The following is a 24497-nucleotide window of genomic DNA, read 5'->3' as shown; positions in this document are numbered from 1 at the left end:
CTGTTTATATCCAAGATGCAGCCCAAATATTCATTGCAAAGTGTCAGTGCTATTATTTTTGAATAAACCGTAACATAAAGCAATTACTTACAGCAATACTATTTAAAAGTATAAGTTCACAAAGAGCTGTTGCGAAAGAGTGGCTAGCAGGTATATTCACTGCATCAAGCGGCTGGAGCAGCAGTTAGTGCTGACTTTGTACTAATATTTACCTTCTTACAGCATAAGATCTCCACAAACACAAAGATTTTGCCTGAGTGATCTCTGGAAGAGTTCACAAAATATATTTACTATTCGTTTCTTGAGGATACTCTTGCAATACATAAAACTGCTATGTAACTAATACCTCATTATTTAAATTACACATACTTTGCCCATCCAGTTTATTTCTTCAATAATGAATGAGTGATGAAACCTTGTATTCTGATTTACATAAGCAGCATAAAGTTTGGATGTTAGAAATCAGCTAGATCCTGTGCCACTGACAGACAGTGCTGCAGCTCTCTCTGCACATCAGCATCAGCTAGAAGTTACTTCTGCAGTAGGCCAGAGACTAGCTTGATCACACTTTATTTTAATGTTCAGAAACATTTTGGATCTGTAGAAACTCTCATGGCTAATGAGAGCTGACTACTTAAAAAAAAATAAAAACCACAGCTGAATTAGAGCTACTGGTAATGCTTTATTGCTTAGAGCTCCCAACCAGCTAAATTACCATTGCTTCTATTTAGAACATGTTGCCTCAGGAAACCCAAAGTAATTAAAGACAAGTAGAAAATAATAATAGAGAGAGAGAGAAAAAAAGATCTGCAGCAGTAAAACAATCTCCTCAAAGGGAGACCATCACACAAAACCTGTACTGCACGTAATACTCTTTTCTTGGAGTTAGGTCTTTGAATAAACATGATGAGCAAAAGTCAAAGCAGGACTGACAGTGGAGCAGGTAAACTTTCCCACCATTTCTGTTAAAGGAAAATGTTCTTGCTTAAATATCTACAGGCAGTGATTTTATGTTACTTGAAGGTAATATCTTCAAATTTTACCATATGAATTTTTCAGCAGTTACTCAACAACAATTATTAGCAAAAAATAGCACCTACTTCAAAGTAGCTGCTTTTTGTCACCACCAATATTAAAACATTAGAGTTAGGTTTTTCCTCCAAAACTGCTGTGGTTTATTTTATTATACACAGTTTGTGTGGTTCTCTTGCCTCTTTGCAAGGACAGATTTGGTCTACCTGGACAGCATTTGTTTGTCCGGAGAGGATATTGTGTATGAAGTCAGACTCATTAGGAGATTGCCTTCCATTAGACAATTGTATATATTTTTTTGAGAAATACATACCTGGGACAACAGTAAGACTATAAAACTGGGGGAGGGAGACGGATGATATAGATGATAGCAGAATTATCAGGATGCACATAAAACTGTGAAGCGGTTGGTGAAGGCAAAAAATGTGTGGAAAATCCTAAAATATTATGCCTGAAATTGGATGCCAATTAAGTGATGAACAGGAGGTGGATGAATAGAATATGGAAGTGTGGAAGCATCAGGACTGAGGATGAATCTAGGATGACACATTTAATGCAAGACAGAGGTTATGAATAGAGGTATGAAAAAAAAAATAGTGGTAAGGATAGAATACTCTGTACTCTAATTCCAAGTAACAGATTTAATTGAGTGCAAGATGGTCTACAGCAGAGCATGGGAGGGGGATGCAATGTGATAGGGATTAAAAAGCATGAAAAAGACCTCCTACAACCAAGGTTTGCCAATTGATGTTTTTCCAATAAAAAATACATTATTTTCCAATAACTTAAGGTTTGTGTATGTTCAGAAAGAACTGACTAATTCATAGAAGAAAAATAAGTTGAAAGATATGAGAAAACAATCTGAACCAAATTAATTCAGATTGGGAAAGACTGAGGGAAGGCAGAATTTGTCATGTTCTTCTTTCATTCTGATACATTTCCTTGGGTATCCATTATTGGCCATACCACAATGTTTGCCTAAGCTTCTTTTAGGGTAATATATTTTATTCCACTCTTGAAAAAGCATAAAGAATAGACTTATAAAGAACAATATTTTGTAAAGAGTTAATGTACAAAGCCTTCCTATACCTCTAGAAATCACCATCAAAAAATACATAGAAATTGTCTGCAGCATACAAGCACACAAGGATACAAAGGCAATTATTCTGCCTTTAAGTCAAACATGTAAGCTGTTCAAGGAAAAGTCTGTTTCTTTTTCAGATGATATGATAATGACATAATACAGAACAGAGCAAGATAAACCACCATTTCCATCTTGTAAGTACTGCAGCTTGTGGGAACTAACTCTAGGCAGATTGCCAGTTTGCAGCAGAAAGGATTATGTTGATTCCTGAAGATGTCTGCCCTTACTGCAGCTGGGTGAAGAGCCTAGATGACCACCTAAGACTGTCTGATTTATTTTTAAGTGGTTGCATGTAGATAAAGTATGAATTTTTGACTTAGCCAACAATTTATACATAAGTAAACAGTATAAATCTACAAAATTTTCTTAAGGCATTCCTTATGATATACCATATTTGTAAGACAGATAGTGATACAAGGTAGATACTTTGAAGTATCCTATAATGAAAATCTCTGGAGAAAAATAAAGTGATTAGAAGATGCTGTTCCATAAAAATTACCTCATTTCTATAGCTATTATTATTTACACTATATTTACATTATATATACATTATTTTTATATATACTTCCCATGGAAATTTTTTTCTGTTTCTCTGTATTCATGCTCTTTCATAGTTAACTGACAAAATATAAGTTCTATAAAAATTGGAAAATTGATTTGTATACATTGCTGGAATACAGACCTACATTTTCCAGTTAATTACAGGTACTTAAAATATACAATCTGAAAATTTCTCGTTCTATTATCCCACATTATGCATAAAGCTGCCAAAGTAATTCTCTGGTATGGTTAACAAAGGTTCTCTTGATTACCATGATTACCATAATAAGGGCAGAACAAGCACCTGTTTATGTATATAGTCTGCAGCTCACTGAAGACATTCCAGAATAGTATTTGCCTGAGCCTATTGGTGGTATCATTCAAAGAAAACAAACCAACCTTTTTATTCAGCTTGCGACTGAGCAAGTACCACCTGTGTGAACATATTCTTTCACCTTAAGCCTTAAATTGGCATGTGGTTAATTCTCCAAGGAACTGGCTAGTCATCACAATAAAAACAACAAATAACACCCTCCCCCCCCCCCCCCCCCCGCAAAAAGAACCCTGGAAACAAACTCCTTAACCCTCAAACTGATGCAAAACAAACTAACAACAACAAAAAAAAGTTTCTTCAGCAGCATGACAACTAATTCATACACAGACTATCCTATCTGAACACAAGAGCTGAATAAATAGAAAGAAATTATATTCAAGAATATTTTTATAGCATTCACTTTAGCATTCATTTAACCATAATAATTCCTACTTATCTCTTATGAATGAAAATCTACACAAAAGATTTTCTGTTTCTTTGGTTTTCTTCCCCTCTTGACTCTTCAAAATAAGGAATTATGATATTCATATCAGAATCTGTATTTGCAAATATTTTTAATTTTGATACTGTATCATGTGCTATATATCATCTGCAGGGTAAACCACTGACTTTCTCACTGAATAAACATGATATTTAACTTCTGTTTTTATTTTACACAGTTCAAGTCATTTAGCTTGTGCAGCTCAAGTGAGACTGTAAAGTCTCAGACTGATACCGAGATAAATTTGCTATACTGCTGAGACATTTTATGAGAGAAAAAAAAAAAAGATCTAAACATATTTCTTTTTTAAATAATTGTGAACCATTTTGATACTCATAACCTTTTTGAACTTCTTGAAATCACTCATAATCACTTTGATATTCTTCCATCCCAAACTAAAGCCTTTTCTGACTATTTTCACAAACCAGAAAACCAATAGTTGAGTGATCCCTCTCAAGTATCGTTCATAAAAACACTAAGAGGCCCTCAGTGAAAGTAATATTCTGAGTTTCTGTAATTACTCAAAAACTCAAATGCTAATTATAACATAAAACTGTCTTCCATAATCCCTGGCCAAATATTTAGATACATCACTCAGCCATCAAACAGATAGGAATTCCTCTGATAGGTGTAATGGATCCTTTCTTTTAGAGAAAAATGCAGTAGACAAAAATTGGCCATGAGGGTCATATTTGACAAATTTTATCTTTCTTCCCTTATACATTTTTATTTCCTTTGAAAAACACATACTTCTTTGCATGACTGTGCTGTGCCCATTTATTTTCTACATTTTTTTGAATGAAGTAAACACATAGCAGTATTGCAGTAATTTCAAAAGAAAAAAAATACAGATTTTTTAACTGTGATATACATTAAAACATGAAATTCCACAATTTTCTTCTGCCCTCTGAAAAGTAAACATGTATTTTATATCTTTGTTTAACACCATACCTCCATCAATGCATTCAGGGGTGAAAGAAATATCATCAAGAGCAAATTCTGTGGGTTGACTCCACCCCACTTCAGCTTCAAAAGCAACTCTGAAAGGGATGTTACTGGAGAGTGCTACATTTGCATACATCCATTTGTTTTCTTCATTTCTACTAGAAGACCACATAAGAATATCCATGCCATGTTCTGTAGCTGTGTTATGTAGCCGTACCTGTTGACAATGAAACCCAAGAGATGCAACTGAATCAGTATTAAGCAGCAGAGGAGTGCAGCTATCTAAAGTAACATAATCCAAACTCAGAAGTACAGCTACCTGCCTGGGTAGCACTGGCCATCTTAGACATGGTTCAAACCCACACCTTCTAGGTTATGACCAAAAGTTACTGAATACTTTTGCTAACACTAGTTCAGCTGTAAATAAAAAGTTCCTATGAAAACAAAATTAAATAGAAAGAACTGCTAATACAGCCACTAATTGGAAAACCTACAGACAGTCTCAGCCTGACTTATAGAAGTTAATGAGTAAAGACCTACCCACATTCCTCTAAACATTGAGGAAGAAACTGAGAAGGACCTTGATCTATCCTTTCATCTCTAAATTGTGACCTCCTTATCGTTGATAGACCGGGTGAAGATTTTGGAGATATAAGTAAAATGCTTGGCGTCTAATGATTTATGTCATTTTTCTGGTGCAAATAATTTACAATAACATGCTTCAGGCAGTCATGGTAAATTAGCTCAAGCATATTTAGAAAGCTGTAAATAAAAAATAAAATCATAAAATAGTGAAAAAAATAAGAACAACAATTTATGAATTCACAGTTAACCAACAACTGACGAATTAATGTAAAGCACAGGAAATTCTGCAGATTACACAGGTAGTTGCTCTTCTCACTCAGGAGTCCAAAATCCTTATACAAACTAAACCTGTTGAGAAATTATGAAAAAGAACTGGAGTAATGAAAGTAAGCATATTCTAGCTATTCCAGATGTTAACTATTACTTTAAGAGACTGAATGTGTCTGTCACTATCCTCTCCTCATCACTTTCAACAACATCCTTCTCTTCAGACTTTAGACTAATCCTCCAGTGACTCACGAGTCACTGTTCCCACTCGAATGTCCCTGTTTACTGATGGAACACAAAAGCTAAAACCCAAGAAAGTTATAAACTTAAACCCATACTAATGATCTGTATAATTACATACCTTTGACTCTCCCAGCTAACCTGGTGGGATAAATAGGTAAAAAACCGAATGGCACCATGAACGACACACTTTATAGAAGTTGATGTATTGATTAAAATATATCTGATGCCTGGACACTCTTGCAAGTTATTTCATTTTATGAGGAGAGGAGCATCAAGAGGACTGACATGCAATAATCCAAAGAAGGACCTAATTTTGTTAATCCTGATGTTTGCTTACAGGACTGTGTAACAACAATATCTTGTCACTATCTTCTTAAAAACATGCATCTTGCAGGGCTGAAAAGACAGGTATTGAGAAGAAATAGCTGATTCTACCCATGAAAAAAACAAATAGAAAAGCTGTTGTGCAATCAATTAACAACCTTTGAAGCCTTAAGAAGTTGAAACTGTTAATTATAAGAACTCTAAATGTGAGGCTAGGACTATGTTACACCACCTGTATGTGTCACTGGAACCATTCACTATTTTACAGGTCATGTTGTATGTATACTGGCCAATAGGTCTGAGGTGGTTGCAAGTCAAACTTGGTCTAACATGCAACATCTTGATGACATTAGCTTTTGTTCTTACAGATGTAAGGTAATTTTACATGCCTTGCCTTTCTTTTCTTTGAGATTTAACTCATATTTAACACCAAGGGCATGCAGATATGTAATTACTATGGATTAATTAATATATTGTGTTAATTTGTGTGGCTGTGTCCTCAGTTAGTTTTGACTAAAGTTTAAACCTGGTGTAACTTGTGGAAATTGATAGCATTTACTGTAAATCCCTAAACTAGTACATAGGAAATCTCAGGTGAGCTCCCAGCTCTGTTTCATTTCTGATGTACACTCCTGGGGAAATCCTTCAATCCCACTGTCTGCTAAAGTACTTCTGAGTACTTTTATTTCATTTATCCAAGCCTTTATCTATCCATAACTATGCCAGGAAATGGTATGTCTTCTTATGTATTTTCAAAAAATTCTAGCTGAAATTTCTAAAAGAATAATGCATAATTTAAAATATACGCTAAATCAAATGAGATTACAATAAAGTTCAGAAAAATGGGAAGACCATTCCTTTAGCTGGTGATACAGATCTTATTCTCACAGAGATTGTCCCTACAGAAAGTGAAGAAAGAATTGTGATATATAATATTGTAGTTTTCTCTGAGGTTACCCCTGTTACTGAGAGTTTGCATCATCTTCTGTGTGAGGAAGTTTGTTTAGCGTATAGAAGGTTTTTGCTGGCCTGTGTAAACATGTACAGCACATGAAAGGTAGAGCAAATTCTCGTGGATATGAGCTCCCTAGAGCCCTGGAGAGCTGCTGATATGTGGTGCTTAGTGCCTCCAGAGACCGTAACACCTCCATGCAAAGCATCCTATGAGTTGTGTACAAGTTAGCATGGTAGCGGAAACAAATTAACATGTGAAAGAGAAAAAAAGCTAGCAAGATGAATCCCACTATATGGCATGTAATGTAAAAACCTTGAAGGGAAGTTCTGTTAAAAAACTTTGTGTCTGTCAGTCTGGGGAGATTATGCTCCAGCTAGTTGCGAGCTAAACCCCAACATTTTAATATAAGAGCAACAAGCATATATTTTACTAAGTGGTCACTATATCTGTCTATTCCTTATTCTGTGTGGATGCTGTTTCTGGGTTGCACACGCAGTCAAAATCACAAAGAACTGGAACCAACAGAAATAGAGCTATCACTTCATTCACTGCACAGTGGAAACTCAGGAGTGAAGATACCCAATACACACTTCACAGCGATTTTAGGAAGAATTTAGCATTATAATCTATACGAGTGACGCTTTTATACTTTCTTCTTGGTCTTTCTCCAAGGCACCTTTGCCATCTGGTTCATTTGTAGTCCGTATGTGAACAGCATTCTTTAGCAAGTTCCATTTCTCTGCTGTAAAATCATGACTCGGTTCTAATTCTCCAGAGCACCTCCTGTGTTAGAAACTTCTGAATTCTTTTTTTCAGTTTCTACTTCATTTTGGTCATGGGGAAATTGCACATACTTTTGAAGGTCATGAAATATAAACTGCTAGTTTCTACTTAGGCATCAGCAGTTACAACTCATATGGCTATCCTGTACCCTCATGCTGACTTTTCAAGAGAACATATTATCTTCCTGATCTTGCCTGACTCTAGCTGTGCATGCTGGAAGGCACTATGTTCCATCTGAACTAACTAATAATCAAGAAGCTGATGCAGCTCTGAAGGGTGCATAATAAGAGGTGTATACTCCCATCATTTCCAATGTATAGTCTTTAATCACCAGCCAAAGAAGCAAGAAAGTTTTGTAAAATACAATCTGTATTTTCACTTCACTATGCACCAGGGACTTGTGTCAGCTGCAGAAACCTCCCAATGACTTCAGTGAATAATGATGCTATATTTTCTGCTCTGCATCCTTAATAGCATGCCTTTGAACTCTTCACATTCCTTGGCAGTCGTCATTGCACATCTTCCTTGGACTGAAGCTACACCAAAGACAGACTGAAATTGTTTCTCTAAAGCCCACAAATCAGATTAGCAAAATTGTTTCATAATTCACTGTCAAAATAGAGAAGCACTTTTAAAAGTTATCTACCTCTTTTCTCTTTAAACACATTTGAATAATAAAATATTTAGCATTTTTTAGTAAAATTGACCTCTTATACTAAAATTTACTGTACCACAGTAGTGTTAATATCAACAAATACCAAGGCAGAAAACTGATATATTAGAATTATACTGTCACATTGGGAACTAATTATGGTTTTCATTCTCAGTTGTATGACAGACTCCTGAAGTAAATGGACAGAGACAGAATGCTGAAGCTTAATGAAAGCTGAATGTTTTCTGTCTTTCTGAGAGATGACTAATAGTATCCGCATTGGAATGAAACAAATGTGGAAATCATCTCCATTTCTCTCCTTTTCTTTAAATGCAACTAAATGAGTCAAAACAATGTAAAGAGACATTTTTTTTTTTTTTTAAATTGCATTTGCAGTATAATGCAGTAAAAATTGTTTGTTATGAGCTCAGAGCATATTCACTGATACATTAGATCACTCATGTATATAGTGCTGAATAACTTGCTTCTCTAAGGCTGTTACCATGTACTCCTAAGGAAAGCTAGTGGTTTTGTACTTAATCATTATGAAGTAACTTATTTTTCCTGTGGGCTAATAGTTGACTGATGTCCTGAAGTGTCAGGATTCAGATCTCTTCTAAATAGCATTCATTCTATGTTAATTTAAGAGTTGTTATAAACATTGTGTCCTTTAAAAAATTATATTAATAGACTATGCTTTTAGTTTCCCAAGTTGCAGAGTTTATGAGAACAGAACCGTGCAATTGAAACATGTTTTGTGAATGCAGAAAAGATGCACTTTTTATTCTTTAATCTTTATTCTCAGCAACTAGTTCCTTTTTTGGGTAAAAATAGGCTTATTCCTATAAAGCCCTGGGTTCATCTGTAACAGTTATTTTTCTCCTTCTTAGTAGCTGGTTCTGTGCTGTGGTTTTGACTTTAGTCTGAGAATAATGCTGATAACACACCAATATTTTAGTTGTTGCTAAGTAATGTTTACTCCGATCAAGGACTTTTCAGTCTCATGCTCTGGCAGTGAAGAGGGGCATGGGAAGCTGGGAGGAAGCAGAGACAGGTCACCTGAACCAAACTAGACAACAGGGTATTCCATACCACAGCACATCATGCCCAGTATATAAAATAAGGGGAGTTACCCAGATGACCCAGATCACTGCTCGGGTCAGGCTGTGCATCAATTGATGGGTGGTGAGCAATTGTATTGTGCATAACTTGCGTTTATCAGTTTGGTTTTTTTTTTCTTCCCTTTTTAGTTTTATATTCTCTCCCCTTGTTATTTCCCTTATCCTTATTATTATTGGTGGCAGCAGTAGTAATTTTGTATTATACCTTCATTACTGGACTGTTCTTATCTCAACCCATGGGAGTTACTTTCTTTCTATCGTCCTTCCCATCATGCTGGGAGCAGAGGTGGGGACAAAGTGGAGGGAGTGAGCGAGCAGCTGTGTGGTTCTGAATTACCAGCTGGGTTTAAACCATGACACATCATTTCACATTATTTTGTGCAGTTCTACCACATCCTATGCCAATGCATCCTTCATTCTTATCTTTCTTTTTTAGAGTTTCCCTGTATATTCTTTTAATCACACATCTCAGCATGTTCGATATCTGCAGGCCTTTTTATTTAAATTCTGGTTTGACCAGATTGCTCTATTTCAGATAACAGCTATAACAGCATTTGTACTGATGTTATATTCTAACACATTATTCAGACTTCCTATTACAGTTTGACTTTTTTCACCTTCATTGCAACCTGAACAAAATCTTCACTAAGCTGTTGCTGGGCTGTTGTTTTTGTTGGTTGTTGTTGTGGTTTAAACTCAGTCAGGCATGCAGTCTCGCTCGCTCACTCCCCCCCCCCCCCCCACAGGTTGAGATAAGAACAGCCCAGTAACTAAGGTATAACACAAATCACTACTGCTGCCATCAATAATAGTAAAGATAAGGGAAATAACAAGGGAAAAGAATATGATACCACCCACCGACCAATCATAAAGATACCCAAGCCGACCAAGCAGTGAACAGATACTTAGTCCAACCCCTCAGTGCACTAGCCCTTCCGGGTAACTCTCAGTTACATCCTGGGCATGACGTGCTGTGGTATGGAATACCTCTTTGGTCAGTTTGGGTCAGGTGCCCTGTCTCTGCTTCCTCCTGGCTTCCCCTCCTCCCCGGCAGAGCATGAGGCTCACAAAGTCCTTGATCAGACTAAACATTTGAGCAGTAACTAAAAACATCGGTGTTACCAGCACTGTTCCCAGGCTGAAAGTCAAAAACACAGCACTACAGCAGCTACTAAGGAGAAAAATGACTGCTACTGCTGAACCCAGGACAGTTGTCTCTTTTGGATTTTGTTGTTCAGGTTTGGGGTTTTTTTTAGGCTTTTTTTTTTCTCTCACTTAAATGATTACAGTTAATCTATATTTTTGATTTAATAACAGCAATAGTTGATGTTGGAATAGATTACTAGTTTCATAGAAAAAAGCAAAACATCCATGGAGGTAAACTGGGTCTGTGACAGGATGATAATTCCTTGCTGAGTACTTCAGTCTGTTATGAACATTGTTACGTTCATAACATAAAGAGTGTATGTTGCAAAGCTATAAACAGTGAACCTTATTTATATGTGGGAAAAAGACAATTCTTTATGGATCTCTTAATGAAATGGAAGTTAATGCAAGTTAATTAAACTTGTCTGTTTGAAATGCAAAAAGTAAAAAAAAAGCAGACTGTCTGCCTACTAACACACAGGCCACACACATCTATTGATGCACTAATGCTGTGATACTTGAAAAACTTCAGAAACACTTCAGAAAATCTTGTCTGAAATCTTGCACGCTGCAATGTCCAGAATACTTGAATTTAAACACATAGATAAGCATAGATAATTTCACAGTATTTAAGTTACCAACAGATCCAAAAAGGAATTGCTGATTTTTTTTTTTTATTATTTCAATTTAATCTGGAGCTGCTCTCGACCTTTACCAACTGCATTGTTTTCTTAATCTTTATATGGTAACTTTGTGTATGCAAAAGGATAAATAATGTAAACTGGAAAGAATAGACCCGAAGACATGCCGGAGTATTTTAAAAGCTATATTTACATAATAAGATTACAAGACTGCACATTTCTTAAAAATGTGTATTAAATAATTGAACTATCATTGTGAAGAATACATTTTGAGCCTTTTTATGTTAAAGAGTGAATTGTGCAAAGAACTGTGCTGATGTTTGGTAGGTTTAAGTTTGGAAATCAAATATGCAATATTAATTCTTATGTACGTTGCAAAAAGACTTCAAGTGGAATTGAAACTAAAACAGAATTGTCACTTGATCTTGTTGGCAAAAAAATATTGTGTATAGGTGTAACTGCACTGAAGCTGTGGTGAAGTACTGCTAACATAGGCTCTGAGATTTTGCTTATTCTAGACACAGAAATGCTAATACTAGTAAAGCAAATATTACTATGTCACGATGCCGTAGAAGTGCTTTCCTCTTACCTTTAAGACTCCTGTTTGCCTAGAAGGAAACATCCAGAACCAGAACCGAATCCTACAGACCCCAAGGCTAGCTGGAAAGGGTTTGGTGGTTATTATCCTTGCTATGTTTCCTTCTTTCTGGGCAGATGAGTTTATGTACAAAAATTGCTGTCCTCTACCTTAACAAAAAGACAAAAACACTTTTTTTTTCAATACTGCTTGAAGATTCAGAGCATAAGCATTTTTACACAGAGATGCACTGGTATCTTTCTCCACCTACATGCCTACCCCACCTTGATTGTACAGAGATCCTCCATGTTGATATTTTGTATATTTCTGAGTTTTTTACAAATAATATTAGTATAACCTTCCTCAGAGCTCACTCTACCTCTTTATCCTTGAATAAATACTTAATTTGTATTTGAATAACAAATTTGAAACATGGCAAACACAAACACTCACAGATTCTAAGGGTCAGTTTGAAGGCTGACATTTCAGGAGTCAGGAGAACCTTTGTTGATGGCTTTTACACAGTAAAGTTCTCTGTCATGCAGCATGGCAGTTAGGGAACACATCAAAAACCTGAAGCTTATTAGTGAGCCAAGGTATCCAAATTTCCTACCATTCAGCTGCTGCTGAAGAACCATGAGGTAGCATGAAAAATAATGAATCATTCAAATCCAAGCAGAAAAAGATGCCCCCTTTTTATACCTCAGAAGGAGCTTATCACCTAAAATGAACATATACGGACAAAAATGGTTGAACAGGGAAAACATGCTGCTGACATGTTGGGGTGTTGTTTTTTTTTCTTTCTGCTGCCACTGTTGAAGGTCACACTGAGTTTTCTCAGAAAAAAAAGAAAAAGGTTCAGGATTTTTAATCTAAGGAATGCATCTTAATTTTTCTTTTAAAAGGCACAAGACACGTAAAAAATGGTCAGAATCAGAATTGTAGTCCCACCAGCCCCATGTGAGCTCTTCTAAGCCACTCTGTAAACAGCTGATTAACAAATATATCTGAAAAGACTGATTCCCTGCCAATAGGACAATTTTTTGCTTTGTTTTATTAAGCAATATTAGTGAATGTTTTGTAAAGATGGTATTTCCATGGAAGGCAATTTTGAGTCAAGTTATTGATGGACTTGTGTAAATTGTGCATCTGCACTATACTGTTTTTTTTCTTACAGCAATAAATTCTCAAATCCTTAAAAATAAACTTGGTGCCATCGTATCGACTCTATATACCCACCCCTCACATATGAGCTTATGTATTCTGCAGCTGAAACTATGCTTTGCAATTTAAAGTTTCTCAGATCTTATTCTGAATTAAAGTAAAATAATTCAAGAACCCAGATTTGTGAAGGATAAGGGGTATGATTTATATGCCTGTGTGGGATGTAACTTTTAAGAAGGTATGATTGTAAAGAGAGGGCAATTGTGGTGGTCTTCTATTACAATTTTCATATGTGCAGTTGTTTAAAAGTTTTCAAAGAGATCTTTCATTAATAATATCATTGCAGACTTGGAAACAGCTACTGCATTTGTGCGGGCGTGTTGCACTGTAATTTAGAAAGAGGTCTGTTGTGTCCCAGATAGGATGATTAATTAGTATCTTCACATTATATTTAGCAGCTCATTGTCTAGAAAATTACTAAACAAATGCATCAAGCTGAAGTGGAGTATAAGGAATGATATAATCAGGACCACTCTGAAAGAGCAATTTACAAAATTACAGTGCTGTGGAAGCAATAACTAAAAAGGTTGGTAATAGGCCAGGCTGCTTGGGTTTGTGTTTAGACAGAACTAGAAGTTACCAGGTAGTATTAATGGCAAGACTGAATATGCTAAAACATTTAATTTTTTTTTTGGCATGGGTTTTATATGATACTTATGCTATATGGTAATTTTACTAAGAAGGTGAACATTTTAAATGCATGTTGGAACTGATCTGCTTACTGTGCTAATTGCTGACTATGATCTGCCTGCATATACAGTAAGCTCAGCTGATTACACTGCAATTTGCTGTTGTTTTGGCACTAATCTATGAGATTTTTTTTTTTTAATAGAGTGAATATTTAATTTTCCCAAAAGTTATGTAGGACACATGAGAATACCTGGTGTATGGTCAATATCAGGACCTGCCTGTCCCATGATAGCACTGTTGCTAATATTCCAGTCAAAGTCATCCCTAGGGTCTTGTGTTAATCCACATGCAGTGGTCCATTCTTGATCTTGTGTTTCAAAGTTACAGCTTCCAGGAATACTTGTGTAATAACCTGAAAATATAGCAAGAAGTAAATTATCACCCCAGCTCTTATACGTAAAAGGCTATACATGCTACTCGAAAAGATTATTTTTGGCTAACGCTATGATTTGCTGTGATCCATGTACAGACATAAATAATATGTGGTAGTTAGTAAGGGAAGGAATAAAGTTTCACCATTCACTTACTGAGCAGGTATAAACAGCCTTAAAATTTCATTAGAGACATATGGCCTGATGACTTCAGTAATGTTAGTTATTATACAAGGTGAATGGACAGAATGATTCCCAGCCAATTAGCTAGCAGAAGTGGACTCCACTTCCACTATGAACTTTTTTATGAACTCATCCTTGTGTTACGCGTGAAGATGGTTTTATGGTGAGTAAGAGAAGTTTTAGTGATTAGTACACTGATTTGAGGAGATCTTTCTTAAACTTCCCGTTGCCTCTGATGTTTCAGGTAACTTTGGAAAATAAATTAATCAATAAAATGATACAAGGCTGTGGTAGAAACGAACCAAATAACATCACAGTCTCTCCTGGGGCTTCTAAAGGGGTTTTCCTTAACAATAAAGCAGAAGCAGCTACACAATTACTTAGTAAGAGTGAGGAATACCCCTCTGAGAGAACTCTGGAACAGTTTTTTGTCTTTGAAAAGGCTTCAAACTATTAAAAATCCCAGCCCTGAGCAACCTATTTTGGTGAACCTTGTTATGAGTAGGCTTTGGACCAGACAATCTTCAGAGGCACCTTCCCACCTCAACCATTCTGTGCTTTTGTTAGTGCTATTACAGCATGCATTTCAAGAATCACGAAAGGAATACACAAATGCACTGAGCATCCACATTGATACTGCATTGCAAGCATGACGTGAGCCTAAGAAATATTAACTCCAACACCAAACATCCTCATACGCAGGCAGGAAAAGAAGTCAGTCCATTAACTGAAACAACTGCAGTTTTCTTGTACAGTTCTATTTATACTATTCATAATAGATTACCTGACTTCAGGAATCTTACCCTAATATCTTAACAGTGCATTCAGAAGGTAATTATTAATAAATATTCATGAACAGTATTTAGAGGGTTGATGAAGTCACCCAACATACCTGCATGTGGTAGATACTTTTTATTTTAGGAGTAAACAGCTTGCTTAGAAACCACCAAAAGAGGATTACTTATCTGAAAAATTGCTTTTATTTCAGTAATTCAAGCACTCCTTTAGTTGGCCCATCAACACTCAAGTTTGCTATTAATCCAATCTGAGTGTATAATTGCCTGCATTTCATGCAAATTGAAACTGCTTTTATGTGTGAAACCTTAGTAGTTCCAGCAGGTTACTGAAAGAGAATGAGAATTTTGCAAGATTGCCTGACTGGACTGAATGAAGCATAGAGTAAGTAATTTCCACGAGTATACTTTAAAAAAAAAAAAAGTCCACCAGCCTACGTGGGCACAATGCATTTCACCAAGATTCTGTTGTAAATCCTCCACAGAGGAATTGCTGCTGCGTAGATTATGGTCCATTTACTTCTTTGGAGTTACGCTGGTATAAAACCATAGTAGAATGTGAAATAACCTCAGACCGTGAGCTCAGAGAAAAGAAGATAATTGTGGTGAAATGTGACTGCAAAAACTTATGATGGGCTTTGGCTTTCTCTGTGCCTGTCCTGCTCTCGTTTCTGATTAAGCAGCTCCTGTTGCCTTTTCATTAGAAAAATGAGGTTTCCATATCTAGAAGGCATTATGTGTCCATTAATGTTGTTTATTCCCATCTTTAAGATATACGCTCAGGGAGAAGTTGTGTTTATCCAAATGTAAGGCCTCATTTAATAGAACTAAGATATAGTAGATAGGGAAATGTTATACCTGAGGCTTATCTGGGCATTCTGTAATGCTAGATTACAGTATCTCTCCTCTACTGTTAATGTAATATTTTGTCAGTTCTGCAGCAAGAGCAAGACTAAAGATTGATGGAAACATTTTGATATAACTACAGTCTTTCCATCTATAATAAAAGGATATTTCACTCTATTTTTTTAAAGTGAATATCAGTATCTATTTTTTTTCTTCCTTTGGAAAAGCTTTTTTGCCGTATAGCAAAGACTGTGTTGATCTACTGTGATTCAAGATCATTTAAGTCCAGAAATATTTCCATTTTTTGACTAAGAGAGTTGATGCTATCACAGCCCTTCCAGACAACACAGATACTTCTCCCCCCTCCTCAATGAAACTACTATATCCTGTAACAGCATTTACGGAATAAATCAAGTGCCTCAACAATTTTCTGAGTATCTTTACAGAGCAGTTTACATTAGACAGCAATTCAGACTTTGTCTCTGTTAGCTCTGCAAAATGTTACAAGGGTGAGTTTATGGGGTATTTTGTTGCACCTACTTTGCCTACCTCCTGAAAAAAATATGATTATTATATACAGGAAATCCAGATCATGTGTTTAAAATCTACCTTTTCTTGGAATCTACTTGGAAAAAAGCTGGTCTTTTAAAGTTGTCATTCAATGTAGATTGATTTCCATTAATATGACTCACAATATTAACTGAAACACAAAGCACTGCAGTAAGTAAAAACCAGAAACAGAGACACCAGCTTCAGCATATGTACTTCAGAATTGTTATGAATTTACCGTTATGAAAACAATAAAGAGGGAGAAACTTAAATCCCTCTAGTGACATCTTCACACGTATTGGTTGGAAGTCTGCTGTCTGACTAAAACAATATCATTTACATTACCCAATAAAGAGTCATTATTTTTGTAACCCTTCCCAGTTAAAGCATTTAGCAAACACACACAAGAGAAAATGCTTTGATTTTCAAGGGATCACCAAGTATCGCTTGATTTCAGTGAAGTATGTGGACTTCAACACAATTAAAGCAATGCATGTAATGCATTTACTTTATTTACCAAGGTTACTTTTGATCATAGCTGCATTATGGAAGAATCTGACTGCCAGCTCAAAGATTAAGAATTAGACTCATCTGGTCTGGAATGTGACTGTAAATAAACAAAGACATGAAGCAGGAACAAAAGGCACAATGTTTTACTGCTTTTGAGCTTCAAGCCTGAACTGGAAAGCCTGTTAACTTGATCCAGATTTTCAAAATTAGGCTGTGCCTTTAAATCTCAAACAGCATTAGCAAAGAATACTTGCAGAAAAAAAATGTAACAGTATTCACTAGGGCTGCAAGAACATAAATAGATCAGTTGTTTGTTGTTTTTTTTTTTTCTAGCTGTTCTGTAACAGAATAGCAAGAAAATATTTTTATGGCTCTGCAATAGTAGCAAGAACAAAATACAATGAACATGAAGTAGCGACACAACTCAGACCACAGAGACAGGATTAATCTAGGAGGAAGGATAAACCTGTATTTAAATAATCATTTCCTGTAGCAGAATCATGTCTAAATGTTATTGTGCATTAATTTGCTTACTTAGATATTTCATTCAATATTGACAGCTTAACATGCTTTCACCTTAATCAATGAGTTTACTTTTATTCTCAGAGTTAATTTGTACTGTAACCCAATGATTTTATACCTGAAATATGCTTTTAATCCTTAAGATGGTTGGGGTGTTTTTTATACTTAATCTTTGTTTTAAGTAAATTATACTTTTGCAACTATATCACACTTAAATCTTTTTGCAGCTCCGAGGATCTGAAAATGCCAGACCTTCCATGTTGGGGAAGCAGGCAAGCTGCTTGCAATTCTCTTCTGAGCAGCTCTGTGAATTCACAGATACAGAATTTAACATTATAATTTTAACTGGTGATTACATTAATACACAAAGAGACACTTACTACAGTCAGCTTCATCTGATAGGTCTTCACAGTCTGGTTTGTAGTCACAGATGAACTGAGACTCTATGCAATCCTTATTCCCACACAAAAAATCAGTGAGGGCAGGGCATTCCCTGGGATTCTCTCCAGCTGAAACCAACAGGACATTTAAATCAATACTGTAATTAAATCAAAGGATGCTCTTTTTTATTTGTTTAGCCATTATACACTGTGACTTCAGTGATTTACTGCTTCCAAAAGATGTTGTTTGCTTTCACTCTTTTAGTGGTGCATTATACGTGTTTAGACTACTGTATTGGCCTTTCCCTAAGCTTCCAGGGTAGGATATTTTGCCTGGAAGAAAATTCAGTTCAGCACCAAGATGACTGTTTCCCCAGTGTATTTGTTGTGCATGTTCCATAAAAAGGGTTCTGTGAGCTGTTGAAAAGTAGGCAGACTAAAGGTTTTATTCTGCTCATAATTACAATGCAACATTTGGAAAATAAGAATATTTTAAACTGACAAAAAACACTGTTATGCAACATTAGTGTAGTGCATAAAATTAAAGCCTTTATAAGACATTTAACTTTTTCGGAAGAGTTTAGAGAAACTTTGGCTCTGGATGTGTGAACTACCCAGAAATTCCCCTTAAGGCTTTTAACATGAGGATCTGTTTTACAACAAAAAATTTGTTCACCTCTGAAAGTGAGTGAAAATCATATCATAAAATGAAAGTAACTTGGTAACTTACACATAAAACACTAGGACTAAAGCTAAAGAGCACTGAGATTCTCAGACTATAAGGAAACATACAAAAACTATTTTTTAATTCAGTATGGTAGGTGCATAACTTCAATTAGTACTCATTGCAACAGTTCTGATAATCCCAAATGCAACATTTAAAATGCATTCCTGTTAACCTAAGATTGTTTTTCAGTCTAGAGCTCCAAGTTGTGCACTAAGACATTTAGAAGAATTTATTTTTACTCTATTCATTGTGATACGTCTCATTTTTTCCTTCAAACATAACTAAAATGTGACACATCATAAAACACAGTCTGGGCAGAACACTTTGATATTTACCTTTATGCAGGCCCATGTTTCCAGAAGGGGAAATTATTGTTGCAGGGCATTAATCTTCTCAAATAAAAATATTTACTGAATTTGACAGACGGAGGAACTACATTATCGAGCAAAAAAGAAAAGGAAAACTAAATTTCTGTTATAGCTTAAGCATGTACAAAAGCTAATACTAGACAGTGCAACAACACAGCATTAAAGTGTAATTCAAATATTTAGAATATAGTTTAAAAAAACAAGAAAAAAATCAGTGTTAAGGTTGATTATAGAATCATAGAATCATAGAAGAGTTAGTGTTAGAAAGGAACTTAAGATCATCTAGTTCCAAATCCCCTCACACTAACCCATGTCACCCAAGGCTCTGTCCAACCTGGCCTTGGACACTGCCAGGGATGGAGTGTTCACAGCTTCCTTGGGCAACCCATTCCAGTGCCTCACCACCCTAAAAGGAAAGAACTTCCTCCTTAAATCCTATCTAAACTTCCCCTTTTTAAGTTTTAACCCATTACCCCTTGTCTGATCACTACAGTCCCTAATGAAGAGTCCCTCCCCAGCATCCCTATAGGCCCCCTTTCAGATACTGGAAGGCTGCTATGAGGTCCCAAAGCAGCCTTCTCTTCTCCAGGCTGAACAACCTCAACTTTCTCAGCCTATCTTCGTATGGGAGTTGCTCCAGTCCCCTCATCATCCTCGTGCGCCTCCTCTGGACTTCCTCCTACTGGGACAAGTTCCATGTCCTCCTTATGTGTAGGACACCAGAACTGCACACAACACTCCAAGTGAGGTCTCACAAGAGCAGAGTAGAGGGGCAGGATCACCTTCGACCTGCTGGTCACGCTCCTTTCAATGCAGCCCAGGATACTGTTGGCTTTCTGGGCTTTGAGAGCACACTGAAGCCGGCTCATGTTCATTTTCTCATCAACCAACACCCCCAAGTCCTTCTCTGCAGGGCTGCTCTGAATCTCTTCTCTGCCCAACCTGTAGCTGTGCCTGGCATTGCTCCCACCCAGGTGTAGGACCTTGCACTTGGCATGGTTAAACTTCATGAGGCTGGCATCAGCCCACCTCACAAGTGTGTCAAGGTCCCTCTGGATGCCATTCCTTCCCTCCAGCCTATCAACAGAACCACACAGCTTGGTGTCATTGGCAAACTTGCTGAGGGCGCACTCAATCCCACTGTCCATGTCACCGACAAAGATGTTGAACAAGACCGGTCCCAACACCAATCCCTGAGGGACACCACTCCTTACTGGTCTCCAGCTGGACATTGAGCCATTGACCACAACTCTGTGTGCGGCCATCCAGCCAGTTCTTTATCCACCAAGTGGTCCACCCATCAAATTGATGTCTCTCCAATTTAGAGACAAGGATGTCGTGCGGGACAGCGTCGAACACTTTGCACAAGTCCAGGTAGATGACATCAACTGCTCTACCCCTGTCCATCAGTTCCGTAGCCCCATCATAGAAGGCCACCAAATTGATCAGGCAGGATTTCCCCTTACTGAAGCCCTGCTGGCTGTCACCAAGCACCTTGCTATTTTTTATGTGCCTTAGCATGCCTTCCAGGAGAATCTGCTCCAAGATTTTGCCAGGCACAGAGGTGAGACTGACTGCTCTGTAATTCCCCGGCTCATCCGTTTTCCCCTTCTTGAAAATGGGGGTTATATTTCCCTTTTTCCAGCCATCGGGATCTTAACCTGACTGCCATGATTTCTCAAATATGATGGCCAGTGGCTTAGCTACTTCATTTGACAGCTCCTTCAGGAGCCGTGGATGGATTTCCTCAGGTCCCATGGACTCGTGTATGCTCAGGTTCTTAAGATGGTCTCGAACCAGATCCTCTCCTACAGTGGGCCCAAGGTCTTCATTATCTGGAGGACCTGACTTAAATTTTCACTTTTGAAACACATACGTCCCTGAGCACTGGAACAAATAAAATCTGGTTTCAAATTGATATCTGTCTTGTTATTTTGTTTTTTAATTTTACACTGTTCATTTGATCTGACTAGGTTTTAAGGAATGCGCAGACAACAGTGTTGCCACGAATGCCTTAAATATAGGAAAAGCTATAGCTTCTTTTTACGGAGAATCTATGCAGCAAAGAGCCCTTAGCACGAGTGAACTCTTGAGAAAATATTGACTGAGGTGTTTGTGATGGTTAAGGCAGTTTTCACACCTCCCCTAAATGATGTTACAAAACTTGATTGAAAATACTACGAAAAACTTATTAATAAGGCTTATCTTAAATTCTGAATAGTTGAGGTTGGCAGGGACCTGTCCAGATCATCTAGTCCAACCCCTTGCTCAAGCAGTCTCTACTACAGCAGGTTGAGCAGGACCATATTCAGCTGGGTTTTGAATATGTCTACAGATGGAGAATCAAAAACCTATATGTAAAACTGGTGCTTGTGTTTGACCACCTTGACAGGAAAATAAAATAAAAAAGAAAGGTTTCCTTGTGTCCAGACTAAGATTCCTGTTTTGCTGTTTGGTTTGGAGTTTTTCTTTAAACTTTTGCCCATTGCCTTTTGTCTTATCAGTGAGTACTTCTGAGAAGAGTCTGACTCCCTCATCTCCATTCCCCACCATGCACTGAAAATGATGCACTGGAAAATTAAGTGACTTCTGTAAGCCACTCAATGGCTTAAATAATGACAGAAATTATTTAATGGCAAAGCCATTAAGGTAAAATAATTTTCACATCTCATCTCACTGCATACGAAAGAGGTACATTATCACCATGCAATGGAATGACATTTGAAAATTCATGGCTTTGTGACAGATTGCATTCCTCATCTTTATGTCCTTTCACCTTTAATCAAGAAAATGCTATGTTAGTCTATCATATTTAGCACTTAATAATAATTACAGTTGTTCTTTTTTTTAATAAGCTACTTTACAGTACCTCAAGCATACCAGAAACCAGCATTTAAGAATATTCATTTTTTAGCTTATCCTAAAATAAAACATACGATCTGTACAAGTTGTAATGAAAACTTGTATCACAACAGATGTGAATGCCATAAAGTTTAATCAAAGAGTCACATACTTGCAAATATTGTCCTTTTGGTGTAAAATCTTGTTTTTATGTCATTTTTAGGGATACCAGGTTATATTTATGATAATGATGCCTATTTTGCCACAGCCTTTGACAGAGATAAAAATTAACTCCCTCTGAGAATTAAAGTACCAGTAACAGTGTAGCATAATCAAATTAAATAATCTAAACTCCTATTCAGTGCTGTGGCATAAAAATTAACTTTTCAGAGAACACTCATTTTGACCAAAACTTCTACGCTAACTGAAAACTAAATCAAAACAAGAAATATGTTGGGTTTTAACCATAAAATACAACTTCAATATCAACAACCCCAATAACCAAGCAGAGGTTCACAGAGAAGTTGTAACTTGGAATTTTCATTTTTACCAGTTTTTAAATATAATATAAAAATTCTATTTAATCAGAAAAAATAAATTAAAGAACATATTGGAAAATCTGTTCTCAATTCTGAGGATTGAGCTGCAATTTAACAAAAAAAAAAAGAAGTTAGAAACCTTTTTGAATAAAGAAAAAGAGAAGCTATTAAAAATATTATCTTGCCCATTTCTAATTTTATCATCAAAACTATCAGGTTGCCAAAATCTGAGTTTGCATCTATTAGGACTGAATTTGGAGAAGGGTGTTTCCAAGAACAATATTTAAACCTCTCTTTAGGGAGTTGCAGTATAAAACAAAACAATACCTACTACTGAAAAATGACATTTCAGATGAAATGAGAAATTTTCATTCTGTGTTATTTCATCGCATATGTTGGTTGTGTGGGACTGCATGTAAAGATATACAGCTTTTTGAATGATCATATTCCTCAGTTGTATTTCAAACACCAGAAAGTAGAAGATAACGTGTTGGGTGATGGTTGATGATTATAGATAATATGTAATATTATATGTATATTTTTCCCCAATAGTCTAAGTCACAACATTTCATGAATATCCAAACATACAGAAAACTGTTCTAAGCAGAAAAAAACATGAGATATTATGGCAGATTTTCTTTCTTGCCTTTTTCTTCCAAAACCAACTCAAGAAATCTATAAAAACAAACAAACAAACAAAACAGTGCCAAAACCAAAAAATATAATTTGAAAAAAACAACCAACCAACCACTAAAGCATTAGCAGTTGTACTTTGCTTATGATGTTACTCTGAAGTTGTCTTTCAGAAGCTACAGTATTAAAATTATTAGTGTGCCACAGCAAGCAAAAGAATTATCTGATTCCACATATTTAAATACATGTCAGAAGTGGAAAATAGTGAAATATCCAATATGCAATTGGGGATTTGTCATACAATGGGAATGAGAAGAATTATAGGAATTGAAATATTTTTGAGAAGTACTAAGCTTATTTCTGCATTTGTTATTAAAAAAAACCATAAAAATGAAGTGAGTTAATGTATCCAAAAGCAAAGGAAAACTTATAATTTTAAGTTAAGAAAACTTTACCAGAAAGGAACTTAATGAAAAAGCCATAAATGCTCTTTTTTAGGTTCACACAATGAATGTTCTCTTATTTAAAATATTTATCATGAAAGAACTGATTGCTCGCACAGCCAAGAAGAGATGCTTTCACTGTATTCCATTACAACACTTCTGACTTGCATAGATTGTCAGAGGTTAGTTTGGCTAGTGCTGTGTAGCTGTGACAGGCATAGAGTGAATACTAAGTTATTATAGTTGCTAAAGGCTGCAGTGAAGAAGGGGTTGAGCTGTTTTTAAAAGCAACACATAACTCAAGGTCAAGTACACTGACCTACTGTTTATCAGGTGTCATGGTCTCTGCTCTCCAAGAGGAATCCAGGTGCTCAACAGCACAACACCATGTCAACAGTATGAAATGAAATGTACATTCAAGGTAATTTAAATTTTTTCCCCTATTTGTCTTTTTAGAAGTTAATGTCCTTCTGAGTAGAAATAGTTTCAAATAAATGACAGTTGAAAATGCACCTAATTCTATTATTTGTTGTTTAAATTATATAGTAGAGTGAGAGTATTTATGTCACTTCCCTCACTTCTTCCTCAATACTTAAGATATAGGAATAATCAAAGATGAAAAAAATGTAAAATACTTTGCTGAAAATCTCATTCAGTGAAAGAAATTTTACTTTCAAAGTTTCACCCTTTGTTTAAATTAAAATATATGAAATAGAAGCTCTTAGAAGGTTTCGTTAGAGCTGGAACTCAACTGTACTCAGTACCTGGAGTTCAGGAATTATGAAACACAGTTCGCATCAAGCTCTTCATTTGTTTACTCCAATTGTTCAGTACCCTTTTCTACATGACTTTTTATAGCACATTAAAACTCTATTAGCAAACTCATCAATAATGTTTCTGTTTATGGATGACCTTGGCAATCTTTTCCAAGGAAATCTAGATAAAAATTTTCTACTCATGCAAGCTAGATATAATTTCAAATAAGGCTCTTTTGTAGTTCAAAAACCATAGGGAATTCTCCTCACAGAGTGTGTCATTCAAAAAGGCCAGATTTATTTCAAAGATATGCATTAGCTCTGACATAAACAGCAGATCTAACAAATTATA

The 24497-nt window shown here is 36.1% G+C and overlaps 1 protein-coding gene across 1 annotated transcript in view; it reads right to left on the bottom strand.

Annotated features, from left to right (window-relative positions):
* Positions 1-24497, bottom strand: part of MALRD1 (MAM and LDL receptor class A domain containing 1) — a 247062-nt gene that overhangs the window by 67722 nt on the left and 154843 nt on the right. Inside the window, exons 30-33 of the mRNA XM_057432747.1 lie at positions 17840-17968; positions 13875-14036; positions 11783-11940; positions 4483-4693 (exon numbers count right to left, since the gene is read on the bottom strand). Of these exons, the coding sequence (XP_057288730.1) occupies positions 4483-4693; positions 11783-11940; positions 13875-14036; positions 17840-17968 (660 nt within the window). The remainder of the gene's footprint in view (positions 1-4482; positions 4694-11782; positions 11941-13874; positions 14037-17839; positions 17969-24497) is intronic.

Source organism: Pezoporus wallicus, unplaced genomic scaffold (assembly GCF_028554395.1).
Source record: "Pezoporus wallicus isolate ANWC-B61680 ecotype Strahan unplaced genomic scaffold, APGP_CSIRO_Pwel_v1 scaffold_2584, whole genome shotgun sequence".
In the NCBI taxonomy this organism is placed as follows: Eukaryota; Metazoa; Chordata; class Aves; order Psittaciformes; family Psittacidae; genus Pezoporus; species Pezoporus wallicus.
Note: the sequence above shows the minus strand (reverse complement) of the source record. Positions and strands in the feature narration are given on the sequence as shown.